Below are 21,599 nucleotides of genomic sequence, written 5' to 3' on the forward strand. Positions count from 1 at the left end.
GGAGGGCGGGATATAAATCCAATATCTTCATCTACCTCACAGGGTGGGACCAAGAGAGCTCTTACCTATACATAAGGCTTGAGGAAAACTGTTTCAATACATCTCAATGAGAGCCAGTTTGGTGTAGTGGTTAAGTGTGTGGACTCTTATCTGGGAGAACCGGGTTAGATTCCCCACTCCTCCACTTGCACGTGCTGGAATGGCCTTGGGTCAGCCAGAGCTCTTGCAGAGTTGTCCTTGAAAGGGCAGCTTCTGGGAGAGCCCTCTCAGCCCCACCCACCTCACAGGGTGTCTGTTGTGGGGGAGGAAGGGAAAGGAGATTGTGAGCCGCTCTGAGACTCTTCGGAGTGGAGGGCAGGATATAAATCCAATATCTTCATCTACCTCACAGGGTGTCTGTTGTGGGGAAGGAAGGGAATGGAGATTGTGAGCCGCTCTGAGACTCTTCGGAGTGGAGGGAGGGATATAAATCCAATATCTTCATCTACCTCACAGGATGTCTGTTGTGGGGGAGGAAGGTGAAAGAGTTTGTGAGCCGCTCTGTGACTCTTCGGAGTGGAGGGTGGGATATAAATCCAATATCTTCTTCTACCTCACAGGGTGCCTGTTGTGGGGGAGGAAGGGAAAGGAGATTGTGAGCCGCTCTGAGACTCTTCGGAGTGGAGGGCGGGATAGAAATCCAATATCTTCTTCTTCTTCTACACAGGGGCAGGCAAGGGCAAACCACCTCCAGCTCTGTGATTCTATTAAGCGAGAAGGGGTTTAACCCTTCAGCCTCTGCTTCAAAACTGGACACTGTCCTTCCTTTTTAGCAGGTGAATGGGAAGAACGCAAGTTTTGAAAGGAGGTGAGCTTTTTCTCATTCATATTGCTAGTGAAGCAGGGAAAGTGTTTTGAGAAGCACACCTGGATGGAGTTTGAAGGGTTAAGCCCAAGCCCGTGGTGCAGAGTGTTAAAGGTGCAGCACTGCAGTCCTAAGCTCTGCTCACGATCTGAGTTCAATCCCCAGCGGAAGCTGTGTTTTCAGGTAGCCGGCTCGAGGTTGACTCAGCCTTCCATCCTTCCGAGGTCGGTAAAATGAGTACCCAGCTTGCTGCGGGGAGAGTGTAGACGACTGGGGAAGGCAATGGCAAACCACCCATAAAAAATCTGCCGTGAAAACGTTGTGAAAGCAACATCACCCCAGAGTTGGAAACAACTGGTGCTTGCACAGGGGACCTTTCCTTTCCCTTCCTGCATGTCCCTGAGGCAAATTGAGGGGGCACAGTTTGCCCTTCATGAACACAACAAGATCTGTCTGAGACCTGGTAGACTTTTAACTGGGGGTGTCAGGAACTGAATCAGGAACCTGCCACATGCAAAGCAGGTTCTACACCACCCCGCTTAAGCAGAGCATCAAGACACTATTAGGACAAGGGGTTATAAACAAAGACAGCTGCGGTCTACTTATACTGTACACCAGGAGTGGCCAACAGTAGGTCTCCAGATGTTTTTTGCCTACAACTCCCATCAGCCCCAGCCAGTATGGCTGGGGCTGATGGGAGTTGTAGGCAAAAAACATCTGGAGAGCTACCGTTGGCCACTCCTGCCGTACACAGCTATGGGCAGAGTCACGCTAATTTTCTTTTTTTTTTCTCTTATCTAATCCACTGACACAGCAGCTATCAAAACACCCAAACTAGCATTACGAGTTTGGAGGATTCTTGACAAGCTGAGGTTTGTTTCTGGGTATGTCGCGTTGCTTTGACTGCAGAACCAGCAACATTATCTGTACCTTGAGGAGGTTCATCTTGTTTTGGAAGGGACGCTGCCCAAACTCTTACTAAGCATTTCTTAAAATTCAGATGAAAGTTGCCCCCAGGACGTATGCAGCTGCAGCCCGCCTCAGCAATTTTCTTAACTTGATTTACTAATCTCACTTTCCAAGAAGCGTGAGGATGGTTTTTTGTTTGTTTCCATCTTCAAAATGATTTCTGAGAAACAACTTTTCTTGGCCTCCTCTGAATGTTGCTCATGGGCTAAACACAGAGTGGAAATCAGCCTCAAATCAAAGGTACATTTTGAAGGAACAGTGGCTCAGTGGTAGAGCATCTGCTTAGCAAGGTCCCAGGTTCAATCCCCGGCATCTCCAACTAAAAAGGGTCCAGGCAAGTAGGTGTGAAAGACCTCAGCTTGAGACCCCGGAGAACCGCTGCAAGTCTGAGTAGACAAGACTGACTTTGATGGAACCAAGGGGGTCTGATTCAGTAGAAGGCAGCTTCATATGTTCAAAAGGTGGCTTTTCCCATTCACTTTTTTGACTGACCTGATTATATTGGTAATGTGCAGAATTTACAGCAGATTAACTTATTATTAAGTGAAGAACTAGAAAAAAAACTGCGAAGAGCCAAGCAAAATTTCTTTGGATGCGCCAACAAAACTGGTAGATGGCTGGTGCTTAGACTAAAAAAGAAATGGAAAAAAGAATAATTAAGAGTTTAAAGAATGAAAACTTTGAAGAAACACGGAAAAGAGACCAAATGGAAGAAACTGTTAGAAACTTCTATCAAAAACTATATAAAGAACAAGAAATAGTAGTGGAACAATAAGAGGAGTATATAGAGATGGCCAAAGTAAAGAAAATTCCCACAAAATTGAAAGAGACCTTAGCCACAATGATAACAGCTCAAGAAATTGTTGATATGATAAGAACACAGAAAAATAATAAAGCTCCCGGTCTGGATGGTTTACCGGTGGAACTTTATAAAATTTTTGTGTAAGAAATTTTGCTTCCATATAAAAAAGTGATTGAAGGTATAGAACATACAGCTAAAGTACTGGACTCCTGGAACGAGGCCATGATATTGCTGATTTACAAAGAAGGATCGGAGCCAACCGATATAAGAAATTATAGACCTGTATCGCTCTTAAATACCGACTATAGGATCTTCGCTACCATTTTGGCACAAAGACTTTAAAAAGTCTTGATAAACGTAATAAAAGATCAAACTGGGTTCTTACCAAAAAGACAGATGAGGCAAAATGTAAGGAATATTTTAAACATCTTGGAATAATATCAGAACATCCAGATAAGTAAGCTGCTTGTTTTTTTGTAGACGCGGAAAAAGCTTTTGACAATGTTAATTGGAATTTTATGCTTAAACGTCTGGAAGACATTGAATGTGGGACATATTTTAAATGTATGATCCAAGCTATCTATATGAAACAGTTAGCAAAGATCAATATTAATGAATTGCTAACAAAACCAATACAGATTCAACAAGGTATGAGGCAAGGATGCCCACTGTCACCTTTGCTATTTATTTTATCTTTGGAATATTTTATCCAACCAATACGAGAAGATTCGGAGATTAAGGGATTAAAAATAAAAGGGAAAGATTATAAGGTACAGGCCTTCACAGATGATTTGGTGATTATTTTGGAAAATCCAAACACTTCAATTGAAATACTTAAAGAAAAATTGACTCAATATGGTAAAGTAGCTGGTTTGAAGACTAATTGTAAAAAATTAAATTTTTGGCAAAGAACATGACAAAAGAACAAATTAAGGAGTTAGAAAGTAAATCAGGTTTCGAATTTGATAAAAAGGTGAAGTATCGAGGAATTTATCTCACGGCTGAAATCAGGAAATTGAAAGTCAACAATTACAATAAACTTTTAAAGGAGATTAAAAAGAACTTAGAATGATACCAAGGCATCCAAATATCACTCTTAGGAAGAATTGCGACTATAAAAACGAATGCTCTACCAAGGCTATTGTTTACATTTCAAATGATTCCTATTATCCTCCAAGAAACTTTCTTTCGACAACTAAATACCTTAGTTTCCAAATTCATCTGGCAACATAAGAGGCCTAGAATTAAGTTGAAAGTCCTACAGGATGTTAAACAGAGGGGGGAGGGGGTATTGGTCTCCTGGACTGGCAGCTATACCATAGAGCTTGCACATTGGTGAGGGCAAAAGATTTTGCTACTCTAGAGAAAAAGAAAGCATTGGTCATAGAAGGTGCTGATCTTCCAAGAGGTTGGCACTCTTATATGTGGTATCAACCCCCCGCAAAAAATAGTATGTTTGTTAGGCATGAAATTAGGAAGGCGCTTTATAGAACGTGGCAATGAATTAAACCGCAACTTTACAGCAAGGTGTCGAAATGGTTGTCTCCAATAGAAGCTTCGATCCACCCCAACTTATTTAATTGGGATGAAACTTATACTTATCAGACATTATTAGATAACCAAGGAAAATTGAAGATTGACGGGAGTGTTCAATTAGACTGGTGGACAAAGATGCAAATTCAATCCAAGTATGCGAAAGATAAGACTCTCGGCTTTGCGGGAAAAATGAATGAATGAGATGAAATATGGACAGGGACTGAGGCAAAATTGATTACAAAAATATATAGTTTATTATTAGGGATGAGAATGCAAGAAGGAATTGTTAAAGGAAGCGTGGCAAAGTGGGTGCAAAATATTGGACACACGATAACACTAGCAGATTGGGAGAAGTTATGGCAAATGAGCATAAAAATGACTAGAGCATCCGCCCTCAAAGAAAGTATATACGATAGTGTATTGGTGGTACGTCACACCAGAGAAGCTATCAAAAATATATTCAAATAGCTCGAATGGATGTTGGAAGGCTGTTGGTTTGTTCTACCGCATGTAGTGGCAATGTGAGAAGGCTAAGGGATATTGGATCCAAATACATATGTGGTTACAAAAAATACTTAAAGTAAGCATAAAACATTCACCTGAATTTTACCCTTTGAGCATATGTCAAGATTCCATCTCCAAATTACAAACTAGATTTTTAGTATATGCAACTACGGCTGCGAGGATTGTGTATGCAAAACATTGGAAGACATCATTAATGCCCCCAAAAGAAGAATTTGTACAGAAATTGCTTGAAACAGCAGAAATGGACTTTCTCTCAGTAAAATTGACTGATGGGAATATAAGCCAGTGCAAAGTAGTATGGCAACCTATGTATGATTGGCTGGATAAGGAGAATTACGTAAAATGAGGAAGAGGGGTTGTGTAAAAAGAGGATTTGTATATATGTAAGATGAAATGACTGCTAAATAACAGACTAAAATTCTCACACACACCCCAATTAATTTTTTTAATTCGCTGTTTTAAGAACATAAGAGAAGCCATGTTGGATCAGGCCAATGGCCCATCCAGTCCAACACTCTGTGTCACACAGTGGCAAAAAAATTTATACATACACACACACTGTGGCTAATAGCCACTGATGGACCTCTGCTCCATATTTTTATCTAAACCCCTCTTGAAGGTGGCTCTGCTTGTGGCCGCCACCACCTCCTGTGGCAGTGAATTCCACATGTTAATCACCCTTTGGGTGAAGAAGTACTTCCTTTTATCCATTTTAACCTGTCTGCTCAGCAATTTCATCGAATGCCCACGAGAAAGGGAGAAAAGTACTTCTTTCTCTACTTTCTCCATCCCATGCATTATCTTGTAAACCTCTATCATGTCACCCCGCAGTCGACGTTTCTCCAAGCTAAACAGTCCCAAGCGTTTCAACCTTTCTTCATAGGGAAAGTGTTCCAGCCCTTTAATCATTCTAGTTGCCCTTTTCCAGCCCTTTAATCATTCTAGTTGCCCTTTTGTTTATTTGTAGTTTTATATTAGTTATTGTTTAATGGTTTTGGTTTTTGTTGTGTTATAAACAAAGACAACTGCGGTCTACTTATACCGTACACAGCTGTGGACAGAGTTACGCTAATTTTCTTTTTTTCCTTTCCTATCTAATCCACTGACACAGCAACAATCAAAATACCCAAACTGGCATTACGAGTTTGGAGGATTCTTGACAAGTTGGGGTTTGTTTCTGGGTATGTCGCGTTGCTTTGACTGCAGAGCCAGCAATGCTATTTTTACCTTGAGGAGGTTCATCTTGTTTTGGAAGGGACGCTGCCCAAACTCTTACTAAGCATTTCTTAAAATTAAGATGAAAGTTGCCCCCGGGAAGTATGCAATTGCAGCCCACCTGGGCAATTTTCTTAACTTGATTTACTGATCTCACTTTCCAAGAAGCGTGAGGATGGTTTTTTGTTTGTTTCCTTCTTCAAAATGACCTCTGAAAAACAACTTTTCTTGGCCTCCTCTGAATGTTGCTCATGGGCTAAACACAGAGTGGAAATCAGCCTCAGATCAAAGGTACATTCTGAAGGGACGGTGGCTCAGTGGTAGAACATCTGCTTGGTAAGCAGATGGTCCCAGGTTCAATCCCCGGCATCTCCAACTAAAAAGGGTCCAGGCAAATAGGTGTGAAAGACCTTAGCTTGAGACCCTGGAGAGCTGCTGCCAGTCTGAGTAAACAACACTGACTTTGATGGACTCAAGAAGGTCTGATTCAGTATAAGGCAGCTTCATATCTTCATGGGGAGGGATGGTGTCTCAGTGGTAGAGCATCTGCTTGGTAAGCAGAAGGTCCCAGGTTCAATCCCCGGCATCTCCAACTCAAAAGGGTCTAGGCAAGTAGGCGTGAAAAACCTCAGCTTGAGACCCTGGAGAGTCGCTGCCAGTCTGAGTAGACAAGACTGACTTTGATGGACCCGGGGTGGGGGGGGGGGGTCTGATTCAGTATAAGGCAGCTTCATATGTTCAAGAGGTGGCTTTTCCCATTCACTTTTTCGACTGACGTGGTTGCATTGGTAATGTGCAGGGCAGATTACTACAACACACCATGTGGGGGGCTGCCCTCGAAGATAATTTAGAAATTACTGATGTTTGGGGGGTGGGGGAGCAGGTCGGGGGAGATCTAATAAGATCTCATTTGCCTGGGCTATCCAGGTCGGGGTGCAGAAGTTATAGTCAATTAACCAAAAAAACAACAACAACCACCCAGCCACCCTGGGCTCGGAAGATTTTTCAGACCAGTGCACATGACTTTCACTCACGCAACCGCATTTGCCATGTTGTCACCCATTCACACAATTTAGAGAAAACCTGTAGTTCTTCACAATCCACCTTGGGTTTTACCTTCCGGAATAATTCGGCATCATCAACAAACTTGGCCACTACACTGCTAATCCCCAGTTCCAAACCTTTAAGGAACAAATGAAATAACACCAGTTGGATTTGTCCGGTTATAAAAACTTGCTGGCAATAGAAGAAGAAGAAGAAGATATTGGATTTATATCCCGCCCTCCACTCCGAAGAGTCTCAGAGTGGCTCACAATCTCCTTTCCCTTCCTCCCCCACAACAGACACCCTGTGAGGTAGATGAAGATATTGGATTTATATCCCGCCCTCCATTCCAAAAAGTCTCAGAGCGGCTCACAATCTCCTTTCCCTTCCTCCCCCACAACAGACACCCTGTGAGGTGGCTGGGGCTGAAGAGGACTCTCCCAGCAGCTGCCCTTTCAAGGACAACCCCTGCCAGAGCTATGGCTGACCCAAGGCCATCCCACCAGCTGCAAGTGGAGGAGTGGGGAATCAAACCCGGTTCTCCCAGATAAGAGTCCGCACACTTAACCACTACACCAAACTGGCTCTCCTGCTAGTGCGCTCCAACAGTCCTGTGGCCAATATCGATCTTATATGTTGATAAGATGTATCCACAAGAATTTCAAATCCTTGATTTTGACTGGATTGAAATTCTTATTGATACATCTATTGACGTTTAAGATCAATATCGGCCACAGGACTGCTGGAGCACACGAGCACTTTAATCCACCGCAAGAGAAGCGGGAGGATCGTCTTTCTAAACTTTTGGAAGTCTTCTGCAGCGACGACGTACTTTAGGACTTTAATGAACTGTTTATAACGATTTATGAGTAATGTTATTAATTGTATTGTTGTGAGTATGATCTTATAGATTCTGTAGTGATTAGCGCTTTGTATATTTACTAAATTTTCTATGAAATTATTTTTGCTGCTGCTTCTTGAATTTTGTTTAAAGTATTGGGGATGAGTATTTATTGCTTTTGATTATTTATCTGATTGCTACCTACCTGGAAGTTGACAGTCCCTAACTCACCTTCTGTTGTTCTCTTGTCACATCAATCACCCCTGGCTCCTGATGTGTAAGTTAATGAGACCAACTGCTGTCAGACAGGTCAGCACTTCAGGCCCTTGGATCACGCTCTTGCCTAACTTGTCTTCGGAGGTATGATTTGAGGGAAACCAGACACCTTTTAAGAAAGACTTCAAGCGGCAGAATCGGAAGACTGGCCTCAGGAGATGGAACAACAGCTCAAAGCCAAGAGAAGAAGAAGAGCATCTTCTCAGAGCCTTGGAGCTCAGATGGGAATCTCAAAAGCTCTCAGAGTCCCATAGATCCACTCTCAATTGTGACAAGGCTACGTAAAATCAAAACAAATCCACTCATCTCTGAGAAAAGGGCCATGAACATAGGAATATCAGAAGAACCCTGCTGGGTCAGACCAGTGAGGGTCCATCCAGTCCAGAATCCTGTCCACACAGTTCCTCTGGAGGGCCAACAATACGGCAGAAGAACCTCAGAAGAGCCCTGCTGGGTCAGACCAGGGAGGGTCCATCTAGTCCAGCCTCCTGTCTCACACAGTGGCCACCCAGTTCCTCTGGAGGGCCAACAACAGGGCAGAGAGTCTGAGGCCTTCCCCTGAGAAGAACATCAGAAGAGCCCTGCTGGGTCAGACCAGGGAGAGTCCATCTAGTCCAGCCTCCTGTCTCACATAGTGGCCACCCAGTTCCTCTGGAGGGCCAGCAACAGGGCAGAGAGGCCGAGGCCTTCCCCTGAGAAGGACACAAGAAGAGCCCTGCTGGGTCAGACCAGGGAGGGTCCATCTAGTCCAGCATCCTGTCTCACATAATAGCCAGCCAGTTCCTCTGGAGGGCCAACAACAGGGCAGAGAGGCCGAGGCCTTCCCCTGAGAAGAACATCAGAAGAGCCCTGCTGGATCAGACCAGTGAGGGTCCATCTAGTCCAGCCTCCTGTCTCACACAGTGGCCAGCCAGTTCCTCTTGAGGGCCAGCAACAGGGCAGAGAGGCCGAGGCCTTCCCTTGAGAAGGACACAAGAAGAGCCCTGCTGGGTCAGACCAGGGAGGGTCCATCTAGTCCAGCATCCTGTCTCACATAATAGCCAGCCAGTTCCTCTGGAGGGCCAACAACAGGGCAGAGAGGCCGAGGCCTTCCCCTGAGAAGAACATCAGAAGAGCCCTGCTGGATCAGACCAGTGAGGGTCCATCTAGTCCAACCTCCTATCTCACGCAGTGGCCAAAACAATATGAAGTGTCCATAATAGTACAATATAATATCCAAACCAAAATAGCACAGACACTAGGCAATCAAAAAATGGAAATGAAGTCCCACGTGGATAATGTCTTAGCCCAAGTACTCCAAATGAAGACCTAGGTGCTTTAATTTCTCCGTTTCAATTTCTTTTACAAATCTTCAACAGTGGTTAGGCTTACAATGATGTTGTAATTCACATCACAATGTGTAAATAATCCTTTCTTCTTGATTCTTATTCCAATCCAGTAATGTTACTTGTTGCATTGGTAGACACCAAGGAAATTAATTCCTATGTTCTGAGCTCTCATCTGTATAACTCTTAGGAGACAGAGTCAAGAAGAAGAATTGATTATTTACACATTGTGATGTGAATTACAACATCATTGTAAGCCTAACCACTGTTGAAGATTTGTATATGAAACTGAAACGGAGAAATTAAAGCACCTAGGTCTTCGTTTGGAGTACTTGGGCAAAGACATTATCCACGTGGGACTTCATTTCCATTTTTTGATTGCCTAGTGTCTGTGTTATTTTGGTTTGGATATTGTATCACACAGTGGTCAACCAGTTCCTCTTTTGGACCAACAACAGGGCAGAGAGGCCCAGGCCTTCATAAGAACAAGCATAGGCAGCTTCAAGAGGGGACTGGATAAACATATGGAACAAGTCCATCAGTGGCTATTAGCCACAGCATATTGTTGGAACTCTCTGTCTGGAGCAAGTGATGCTCTGTATTCTTGGTGCTTGGGGGGGGGGGGGTGTGGCACAGTGGGAGGGCTTCTAGTGTCCTGCCCCCACTGATGGACCTCCTGATGGCACCTGGGTTTTTGGCCACTGTGTAACATAGTGTGTTGGAGTGGATGGGCCATTGGCCTGATCCAACATGGCTTCTCTGATATTCTCATGTCTGGGGCAGGGATGCTTTGTATTCTTGGTGCTTGGGGGCGCAACAGTGGGAGGGCTTCTAGCGTCCTGGCCTCACTGGTGGAGCTCCTGATGGCACCTGGGTTTTTTGGCCACTGTGTGACACAGAGTGTTGGACTGGATGGGCCATTGGCCTGATCCAACATGGCTTCTCTTATGTTCTTATGTGACACAGAGTGTTGGACTGGATGGGCCACTGGCCTGATCCAACATGGCTTCTCTCATGTTCTTATGTGACACAGAGTGTTGGAGTGGATGGGCCACTGGCCTGATCTAACAGGGCTTCTCTTATGTTCTTATGTGACACAGAGCGTTGCACTGGAGGGGCCACTGGCCTGATCCAACATGGCTTCTCTTATGTTCTTATGTGACACAGAGTGTTGGACTGGATGGGCCACTGGCCTGATCCAACAGGGCTTCTCTTATGTTCTTATGTGACACAGAGGCCGTTTTCCCACTAAGCTTACCTCGGAGCGACGTCCCTCTTCACCGCGCAGCGTCTGCGCGGATTTCTCACCAACTGCTCCGAGTAACCAAGTAGAGTCGTGGCTTTTGCGTTGCTAACATAAACTGGTTTTTAGAAGTTTCCATTTGCGACACAAAAGGTCGGGAACTTCCTAGTTCCTCGGAGCAGCTGGTGGGAAATCCGCGCAGACACTGCGTGGTGAAGAGGGACGTCGCTCCGAGGTAAGCTCAGTGGGAAAATGGCCAGAGTGTTGGACTGGATGGGCCATTGGCCTGATCCAAAATGACTTCTCTTATGTTCTTATGTGACACAGAGTGTTGGACTGGATGGGCCATTGGTCTGATCCAACAGGGCTTCTCTTATGTTCTTATGGGACACAGAGTGTTGGACTGGATGGGCCATTGGCCTGATCCAACATGGCTTCTCTTATGTTCTTATGGGACACAGAGTGTTGGACTGGATGGGCCATTGGCCTGATCCAACATGGCTTCTCTTATGTTCTTATGGGACACAGAGTGTTGGACTGGAGGGGCCATTGGCCTGATCCAACATGGCTTCTCTTATGTTCTTATGGGACACAGAGTGTTGGACTGGATGGGCCATTGGCCTGATCCAACATGGCTTCTCTTATGTTCTTATGTGACACAGAGTGTTGGACTGGATGGGCCACTGGCCTGATCCAACATGGCTTCTCTTATGTTCTTATTTATATCTGGGGCAGTGATGCTCTGTCTTCTTGGTGCTTGGGGGGGGGGGGGAAGAGTGGGAGGGCTTCTGAAGTCCTGACCCTGCTGGTGGACCTCCTGATGGCTCCTGGGTTTTGGCTGCTGTGTGACACAATGTGTAGGACTGGAGGGGCCACTGGCCTGATCCAACAGGGCTTCTCTTATGTTCTTATGTGACACAATGTGTAGGACTGGAGGGGCCACTGGCCTGATCCAACAGGGCTTCTCTTATGTTCTTATGTGACACAGAGTGTTGGACTGGATGGGCCATTGGCCTGATCCAACAGGGCTTCTCTTATGTTCTTATGGGACACAGAGTGTTGGACTGGATGGGCCACTGGCCTGATCCAACATGGCTTCTCTTATGTTCTTATGTGACACAGAGTGTTGGACTGGATGGGCCATTGGCCTGATCCAACAGGGCTTCTCTTATGTTCTTATGTGACACAATGTGTAGGACTGGAGGGGCCACTGGCCTGATCCAACAGGGCTTCTCTTATGTTCTTATGTGACACAGAGTTTTGGACTGGATGGGCCATTGGCCTGATCCAACAGGGCTTCTCTTATGTTCTTATGGGACACAGAGTGTTGGACTGGATGGGCCACTGGCCTGATCCAACATGGCTTCTCTTATGTTCTTATGTGACACAGAGTGTTGGACTGGATGGGCCATTGGCCTGATCCAACAGGGCTTCTCTTATGTTCTTATGGGACACAGAGTGTTGGACTGGATGGGCCACTGGCCTGATCCAACATGGCTTCTCTTATGTTCTTATGTGACACAGAGTGTTGGACTGGATGGGCCATTGGTCTGATCCAAGATGGCTTCTCTTATGTTCTTCTGTCTGGGGCAGTGATGCTCTGTATTCTTGGTGCTGGGGGGGCACAGTGGGAGGGCTTCTGGCCCCACTGATGGACTTCCTGATGGCACCTGGGTTTTTTGGCCACTGTGTGACACAGAGTGTTGGACCGGATGGGCCTTTGGCCTGATCCAACTTGGAATCTCTTATGTTCTTGTTCTATTGCCTGCCTCTACATGGCAACTCCAAACTTCCTTAATGGTCTCCCTTCCAAATATTAACCGGAGCCGACCCTGCTTAGCTTCCAAGATCGAATGAGATCAGACTGGTCTGGGCCATCCAGCAATGGCAAAGTAAATAGGGTTGCCAAGTCCAAATATCAGGGGACTTTGGGGGTAGAGTCAGGAGACTTTGGGGGTGGAGCCAAAAGCAAGGTTGTGACAAGCATAACTGAACTCCAAAGGGAGTTCTGGCCATCACATCTAAAGGGGAAGCACCGTTTTTCAATGCCTTCCCTCCATTGGGAATAATGAAGGATAGGGGCACATTCTTTGTGGGCTCATAGAATTCGACCCCTGGTCCAATCCTTTTGAAACTTCGAGGGTGTTTTGAGGAGAGGCACCAGATGCAGTTCTGCAAATGTGGTGCCTCTAACTAAAAAAAAATCAGCCCCCCGCAGAGCCCCAGATACCTATGGATCAATTCTCCATTACACCCTGTGGGAATCGGTCTCCATAGGGAATAATGGAGTGCCCAGTAGACCGTTTCCTCCCTCCCACACTTTCTGATGACCCTTAAGTGGGGGGAGGGCTTCCAAACCGGTGCACCCCCTGCCCCCACATGGGGATTGGCAACCCTAAAAGTAAAGCATTCCCAAATGAAAAGATCTCCGGTCAGAACCTTGCAATAAGTTGGAGATTCGGGATCTACGTCCACGGTAGCCAAGTAGTCGGGCGCTTGGGTGCCGGTGCCAGTTAAGATGCAGGGGACGTAGATGATTCTCTCTCTGGGACCTTGGAAAGCAAAGAGGACAATTAGCAATCAAGCAACGAGACTGTTGGAAAAGCAACTACAGCTTTCTTGGTTGAAGGCTAACCTTGGTTTGTGCAAATAAGAGTCCTGCATTTGGTGAATGCCAACAGTCATGCTGGCCGGGGCTGATGGGAGTTGTAGGCAAAAAAACATCTGGAGAGCTACCGTTGGTCACCCCTGGCATAGGAGGATGGGGTTTGGGGAGGGGAAGGACCTCAGCAGGATATAATGCCATGAAGTCCACCTTCCAAAGTGGCTGATTTCTCTGGGAGATCCGATCTCTGTCATCTGGATAATTCCTGGAGAGCTCCAGCCCCCCCCTGGAGATTGGCAACCCTGGAACCTATTTAGAATCTGTGCCGCCTTGAAAACAGACCAACGATTGGAACAAGCGGCTGTCAGGCGTTCCTTTTGCTTCCGGCATCGTGCTCTGGCAACGCTTCACGGGGCAATTTAAACTCTTCCTGTGCCAAATCTCTCCTCTCCGCTAGCCTGCCCTACCGGTTGAACAGCACCTAAAACAAAAGCGTGCTTTCTGAGAAAAAAGCAGGTGAGGATCTCACCCATCTTTTGAGGACTGGCCCCTAGGGTTGCCACTTTCTCTATGGCACCTGGAGATTTCCCGCTATTCCTGTTGATCTCCAAATAACTGAGATCGGTTCCCCTGGAGAAAACAGCCACTTTGGTAGGTGGGCCTTAGCCCGCCGAGGAAGACTTACCTCCTCGAGTGTAAGGAAGGTTAGCAGGTTTTGTTTTCCTTCAACACAAGCCTTTTTGCTTCTCATTCCTGTCAAGCATGCGGGTTCAATGACGAGTCGAAGTTGATACATAGACTACGTTTATTGATAGACCAATACTTTGGTATAGCAAATTCTTGAGAGTAATGAAACTGATACATTGATACAATACTTTTAAGGCTTACTTCAAAGGGATTCCAAGGGATGGGGTTGCGGGGTAGCATTCACACATAAACTATCATAACTGTCTACGTTCCCATAGTGTTATCAGGACTTCGTCCTTGCCTTTCCCAGATGTCTCGCTCTCCTTTAGAGGAATGTATGGGAAGGTGCTGATTACTTGGTTTCACTTTTCACTACGTCTAATTAACAGCCATAAAGCAAGACGGGAGTGGGGGGGGGAGGGAAAGAATAACAAATTAACAGTTGGATCCTCCATGATACTTCACAGACCAGGACCCTAAAACAATCAATTATCGATGGTATTTGACTATGCTTGACAATTCCTTGACCAGAGCAAGAAATGTTGCAAATGGGGCCAGTGCGTGGGAATAGGCAAAGTAGGCACCCGTCTAGGGCGCCACATGGCTTAGGGGGCGATGCTGGGCACCCCCTCCTCGACGTGCGAATGCTTTGCTATGGGATTGTTTGATGCATCCTGAACTAAATGGTTAACCCCTGGGAAAAATTTGTGTAGACTGTTCGCTTTAAAGTGCTATCTCATGTTTCTCCGTTGTGCCCCCCTGCCCAGCACTGTGCATGAAAGATGCCTTTCTTTGTCAGCTGACTGGAGCCTGACCTACCAACTGCACAGAATCATGGCATCTCCTCCAAGTAGGGCAGTGGTCCACAACCTTTTTGGTACTAGGGACCAGTTTTGTGGAAGGCAATTTTTCCATGGACCGGGAGGGGGGGAGGGGTGATGGTTTTGGGATGATACAATTGTGCACTTTATTTTGGTGTGGTGGTTAAGTGCACGGACTCTGATCTGGGAGAACCGGGTTCGATTCCCCACTCCTCCACTTGCAGCCGCTGGAATGGCCTTGGGTCAGCCAGAGCTCTCTTATCTGGGAGAACCGGGTTCGATTCCCCACTCCTCCACTTGCAGCCGCTGGAATGGACTTGGGTCAGCCAGAGCTCTCTTATCTGGGAGAACCGGGTTCGATTCCCCACTCTTCCACTTGCAGCTGCTGGAATGGCCTTGGGTCAGCCAGAGCTCTCTTATCTGGGACAACCGGGTTCGATTCCCCACTCCTTCACTTGCAGCTACTGGAATGGCCTTGGGTCAGCCAGAGCTCTCTTATCTGGGAGAACCAGGTTCGATTCCCCACTCCTTCACTTGCAGCTACTGGAATGGCCTTGGGTCAGCCAGAGCTCTCTTATCTGGGAGAACCGGGTTCGATTCCCCACTCTTCCACTTGCAGCTGCTGGAATGGCCTTGGGTCAGCCATAGCTCTCTTATCTGGGAGAACCGGGTTTGATTCCCCACTCCTCCACTTGCAGCTGCTGGAATGGCCTTGGGTCAGCCATAGCTCTCATAGGAGTTGTCCTTGAAAGGGGGAAAGCTTCTGGGAGAGCTCTCTCAGCCCCACCCACCTCACAGGGGGAAGAAGATAAAGGAGATTGTGAGCTGCTCTGAGATTTGGAGCGGGATATGAATCCAAAGTCTTATTATTAATATTATTAGGGTTTGTAGAATCTTTCGGGCTCAAGTGCCGTGTTCTATTGGAGAAAGTTTTTCTTCCAGATGTTTCGTTCTCAGCTGCGGAGAACATCCTCAGTGGCGTTGCAGCCGGAGCAGGCGTTCTGACCTTCTTGGCTGCTGTGCATTGAGTGAGGCCAGGGCTGCTAGAGAGCTGCTATTTCTAGGCTGGAGGGGGTGTGGTGAGAGGGCAATTGGTTTGTGAATGTACCCATTGTTTGGTGGGGCTTCCTGGAAGGGTGGTGATAAGGAAACTGGTTGTGGAATGTGACCAATAAGAACATAAGAGAAGCCATGTTGGATCAGGCCAACGGTCCATCAAGTCCAACACTCTGTGTCACACAGTGGCAAAAAATGTTATATACACACATACACTGTGGCTAATAGCCACTGATGGACCTCTGCTCCATATATTTATCTAAACCCCTCTTGAAGGTGGCTATACTTGTGGCCGCCACCACCTCCTGTGGCAGTGAATTCCACATGTTAATCACCCTTTGGGTGAAGAAGTACTTCCTTTTATCCGTTTTAACCTGTCTGCTCAGCAATTTCATCGAATGCCCACGAGTTCTTGTATTGTGAGAAAGGGAAAAAAGTACTTCTTTCTCTACTTTCTCCATTCCATGCATTATCTTGTAAACCTCTATCATGTCACCCCGCAGTCGACGTTTCTCCAGGCTAAAGAGTCCCAAGCGTTTCAACCTTTCTTCATAGGGAAAGTGCTCCAGCCCTTTAATCATTCTAGTTGCCCTTCTCTGCACCTTCTCTAAAGCTATAATATCCTTTTTGAGGTGCGGCGACCAGAACTGCACACAGTACTCCAAATGAGACCGCACCATCGATTTATACAGGGGCATTATGATACTGGCTGATTTGTTTTCAATTCCCTTCCTAATAATTCCCAGCATGGCATTGGCCTTTTTTATTGCAAATGCACACTGTCTTGACACTTTCAGTGAGTTATCTATCATGACCCCAAGATCTCTCTCTTGATCAGTCTCTGCCAGTTCACACCCCATCAACTTGTATTTGTAGCTGCGATTCTTAGCCCCAATGTGCATTACTTTGCACTTGGCCACATTGAACCGCATCCCATTGAACCGCAACCCATTGTTCTGTGTTGATTGCTGGGAGGGTTGGAAGGGGTGTGAAGATAAGGAAGATGTTTGTTGATTGTGCTGATTGTTCTCTGGAATGTGCTGGTTATCAAAGATTTCAGGTTTCCACGGCTGGCATCATCATTTGGGTTTGTAGAATCTTTCGGGCTCAAGTGCCGTGTTCTACTGGAGAAAGTTTTCCTTCCAGACATTTCGTTCTCAGCGGCGGAGAACATCCTCAGTGGCGTTGCAGCCGGAGCAGGCACTCTGACCTTCTTGGCTGCTGTGCATTGAGTGGGGCCAGGGCTGCTGGAGAGCTGCTATTTCTAGGCTGGAGGGGGTGTGGTGAAAGGGCAATTGGTTTGTGGATGTGCCCATTGTTTGGTAAATTAAAAATCATGTAAATGAAACATGTGGGCAGTTTCAAGTCTGGCACTCTTCATTTTCCCTACAATTTTTTTTTTTTTATCATGGGAGGAGGGCGGGAGTGCTAGTGGGTGACTCGCCCAGAGAGCCAGAAAGCCTAGCGCCAGCCCTGGTTGCAAACAAGGTCAACGTTTCTGAAAAGTATCTGCAAGGTAGTTCTCCTTGGCCAGAGATAAGAGCACAAGGGGATAATCTTATGAGAAGAGGAAGCTGAGAGTTGCCCGGTCCTTCTCGCCACCGGCAGGGGATGTGGGTTGGGTTCCAGGTTGGCAAATTCCTGGAGATTTGGGGATGGAGCCTTGAGAGGACTGGAACTTCAGGGGGATACAATGCCAGAAAGTCCACCCTCCGAAGCAGCCATTTTCTCCAGGGAAAACTGATCATGAACATCTGAAGCTGCCTTCCACTGAATCAGACCCTCGGTCCATCGAGGTCAGTCTTGTCCACTCAGACTGGCAGCAGCTCTCCAGGGTCTCAAGCTGAGGTTTTCCACGCCTACTTTCCTGGACCCTTTTAGTTGGAGATGCCGGGGATTGAACTTGGGACCTTCTGCTTCAGAAGCAGATGCTCTACCACTGAGCCACCGTCCCTCCCCTAACTGGCAGCGGCTCTCCAGGGTCTCAAGCTGAGGTTTTTCACGCCTACTTGCCTGGACCCTTTCTAGTTGGGGATTGAACCTGGGACCTTCTGCTTACCAAGCAGATGCTCTACCACTGAGCCACCGTCTCTCCCCAATCTCCGTCTCTGTCATCTGAGGACGAGCTGTAATTCCAAGGGATCCCCAGGTCCCACCCGGACACTGGCATCCCTAGAAAATGGCATCAAGTCACAACTGACTTATGGTGAGCCCAGAAAGGCGTTTTCAAGGCCCCTAAGTAGAGGCGGTTGGCCATTGCCTTCTTCTCAGGGTCGGCTCGCCTACTAGGCAGTTGCCTAGGACACCGGGAGGGGAGCGCTCAAGACAACCACCCAGTTTGCCTCTCCCTCCCACCACCGCCATCCCCCCCCCCTCCCTTCTGCCACGTTCCCCTTCTCCCCGAAGCTCGCCAGGATGAGGGTGGGCCCTACCAGCTTTGAGGCAGCCGGCAGCCACATGTTTTTTGAAGCTAGCACTAGCTTCAGGGAGGCTTTGCTCCCTCACTTCCGGTTCCGGAAAGGAGCGCGGAGAAGCCAGTTTGGTGTAGTGGTTAAGTGCGCGGACTCTTATCTGGGAGAACCGGGTTTGATTCCCCACTCCTCCACTTGCAGCTGCTGGAATGGCCTTGGGTCAGCCATATCTCTAATAGAGAGCCAGTTGGGTGTAGTGGTTAAGTGTGCAGGCTCTTATCTGGGAGAACCGGGTTTGATTCCCCACTCCTCCCCTTGCAGCTGCTGGAATGGCCTTGGGTCAGCCAGAGCTCTCTTATCTGGGAGAACCAGGCTTGATTCCCCACTCCTCCACTTGCAGCTGCTGGAATGGCCTTGGGTCAGCCAGAGCTCTCTTATCTGGGAGAACCGGGTTGGATTCCCCACTCCTCCACTTGCACCTGCTGGAATGGCCTTGGGTCAGCCAGAGCTCTCTTATCTGGGAAACCAGGTTGGATTCCCCACTCCTCCACTTGCAGCTGCTGGAATGGCCTTGGGTCAGCCAGAGCTCTCTTATCTGGGAGAACCGGGTTTGATTCCCCCACTCCTCCACTTGCAGCTGCTGGAATGGCCTTGGGTCAGCCAGAGCTCTCTTATCTGGGAGAACCGGGTTTGATTCCCCACTCCTCCACTTGCAGCTGCTGGAATGGCCTTGGGTCAGCCAGAGCTCTCTTATCTGGGAGAACCGGGTTGGATTCCCCACTCCTCCACTTGCACCTGCTGGAATGGCCTTGGGTCAGCCAGAGCTCTCTTATCTGGGAAACCAGGTTGGATTCCCCACTCCTCCACTTGCAGCTGCTGGAATGGCCTTGGGTCAGCCAGAGCTCTCTTATCTGGGAGAACCGGGTTTGATTCCCCCACTCCTCCACTTGCAGCTGCTGGAATGGCCTTGGGTCAGCCAGAGCTCTCTTATCTGGGAGAACCGGGTTTGATTCCCCACTCCTCCACTTGCAGCTGCTGGAATGGCCTTGGGTCAGCCAGAGCTCTCTTATCTGGGAGAACCGGGTTTGATTCCCCCACTCCTCCACTGGCAGCTGTGGAATGGCCTTGGGTCAGCCAGAGCTCTCTTATCTGGGAGAACCGGGTTTGATTCCCCACTCCTCCACTTGCAGCTGCTGGAATGGCCTTGGGTCAGCCATAGCTCTGGCAGGAGTTGTCCTTCAAAGGGCAGCTTCTGTGAGAGCCCTCTCAGCCCCACCCACCTCACAGGGTGCCTGTTGTGAGGGGGGAGAAGATATAGGAGACTGTGTGCCACTCTGAGTCTCTGATTCAGAGAGAAGGGCAGGGTATAAATCTGCAATTTTTCTTCTTCCTCCTCCACCACTCGCTTCAAAAAACGCACAGATGCTGGCTGCCTAGAAGCCAGTAGAGCTCAGCCTCATCGCAGTGAGCGGGGGGGGGGGGGGCGCAACAGAGTATGGCACTGCGGAGGGAGGGAGATGAAGGGGGCGGAGGGCGCCAGGCATGGAGCCTGCCTGTGGCCCCATGCACCCTAAGTCCAGCACTGGTTCCTCTGCAGAGCCTTCCTTGGTGGTGTCCCCCATCTCAGTACTAACCCTCCTTAGTTTCCAGCATCTGATGGGATTGGGTGATACTAGGCCTTTCCCCATCCTCTGGACTCAGATCTAACTGTCCTTCAGTGTAATTTCCCTCACCAGAACTGGGGACTGTTTGCTGGTCCTTATTACACCTTCAGAGAACTTAAAGATGGGCTTTCTTTTGCCGGTCTAAACGGCTGAAGCAGCTCTTTTGAAATTGCTGGGAAGACGGGCCACCGGTTGTTTTGACCCAGAATCTCACAGATGTCTTCCTGGCAAGTAACCGAAGCGCCAGGAATTTTGACCCCAGGATCCTTTTTCATAAGGTAGCAGAGCAGACTCAGCATTCGATTCCAGAACTCTTTGATGTTCCCTCAAACCCCAGGCAGGTGACGAATGAAATAACGGCTTCATTTGACTATCACCCTTTTTCTCCTCAGGGTGAGAAGACAGAAAGTTCCCAGGAGAGCTGATGCCAGAGAAAAACTTTCCAGAACAGGTGCATTGTGGGAAGGAGGGCACTCTCTAGAACAGGGGACCTCAACGTGGCACCAATGGGTGCCATGGCAACCACCAACAGCTTTCCTTGTGGTCATGAAGTGTTTTTTGAAAGTGGGCGAGGCCACGTGGGGCTTTTGCCCAACGAGGTTTCTGATTGGCTGTGCAGTTGTTTTAAAATGTTGTTTTGGCAGCAGCTGCCACCACAGCATGAGGCTTATTCTTGTGCGACTGAAGAGAAGCTGCGGCAGCCATTTTGTGGCTGGTTCAACCCTCCTGTGGCTGCCATTTTATGCCTCCTGCGGTCGTCATTTTGTGGCTGCACCCAGCATGCCGTGTCTGATTTCCAAAGGACCCCACAGGCTCAAAAAGATTAGGGACCCCCTTCTCTAGAAAGCACCCTTCGGCTGAGGCTCAAGCGACCTCGGTGGTCAAAAGCGCTTACCTTTCATGGCATCCAGAGGAGATGCATACCCAGGCCCAGTTCCACATCCACAGTCTCCTGTGCATTGTAAAGGGAGGAGAAAAAAAAGGAGATTTATATTATTTCCAAAAGAGCACAAGAACATAAGGTGAGCCCTCCAGGATCAGACCAGGGAGGGTCCATTTGTCTGGTCTCCTGTCTCACACAGTGGCCAACCAGTTGCTCTGGAGGGCCAACAACAGGGCAGAGAGGCTGAGGCCTTCCCCTGAGAAGAACATCAGAAGAGCCCTGCTGGGTCAGACCAGGGAGGGTCCATCTAGTTCAGCCTCCTGTCTCACACAGTGGCCACCCAGTTCCTCTGGAGGGCCAACAACAGGGCAGAGAGGCCGAGGCCTTCCCCTGAGAAGAACATCAGAAGAACCCTGCTGGGCAGACCAGTGAGGGTCCATCTAGTCCAGCATCCTGTCTCACATAGTGACCTGGAGGGCCAACAACAGGGTAGAGAGGCTGAGGCCTTCCTCTGAAAAGAACATCAGAAGAGCCCTGCTGGGTCAGACCAGGGAGGGTCCATCTAGTTCAGCCTCCTGTCTCACACAGTGGCCACCCAGTTCCTCTGGAGGGCCAACAACAGGGCAGAGAGGCCGAGGCCTTCCCCTGAGAAGAACATCAGAAGAGCCCTGCTGGATCAGACCAGTTAGGGTTCATCTAGTCCAGCCTCCTGTCTCACATAGTGACCTGGAGGGCCAACAACAGGGCAGAGAGGCTGAGGCCTTCCCCTGAGAAGAACATCAGAAGAGCCCTGCTGGGTCAGACCAGGGAGGGTCCATTTGTCCAGTCTCCTGTCTCACATAGTGACCTGGA

The 21,599-nt window shown here is 48.0% G+C and overlaps 1 protein-coding gene and 1 non-coding gene across 2 annotated transcripts in view; both read right to left on the reverse strand.

The window, feature by feature from the left end:
- LOC132584634 (methanethiol oxidase-like) overlaps positions 1-20,813 on the reverse strand; it is a 56,129-nt gene extending 35,316 nt beyond the window's left edge. The window contains exons 1-2 of the mRNA XM_060256538.1: positions 20,760-20,813; positions 13,060-13,172 (exon numbers count right to left, since the gene is read on the reverse strand). Of these exons, the coding sequence (XP_060112521.1) occupies positions 13,060-13,172; positions 20,760-20,766 (120 nt within the window). The 5' untranslated portion in view covers positions 20,767-20,813. The remainder of the gene's footprint in view (positions 1-13,059; positions 13,173-20,759) is intronic.
- TRNAQ-CUG (transfer RNA glutamine (anticodon CUG)) lies at positions 17,672-17,738 on the reverse strand. The gene has a single exon. It is a non-coding gene; the product is annotated as a tRNA-Gln (tRNA).
- Positions 20,814-21,599: the final 786 nt, after the last annotated feature.

This window comes from Heteronotia binoei, chromosome 1 (assembly GCF_032191835.1).
Source record: "Heteronotia binoei isolate CCM8104 ecotype False Entrance Well chromosome 1, APGP_CSIRO_Hbin_v1, whole genome shotgun sequence".
In the NCBI taxonomy this organism is placed as follows: Eukaryota; Metazoa; Chordata; class Lepidosauria; order Squamata; family Gekkonidae; genus Heteronotia; species Heteronotia binoei.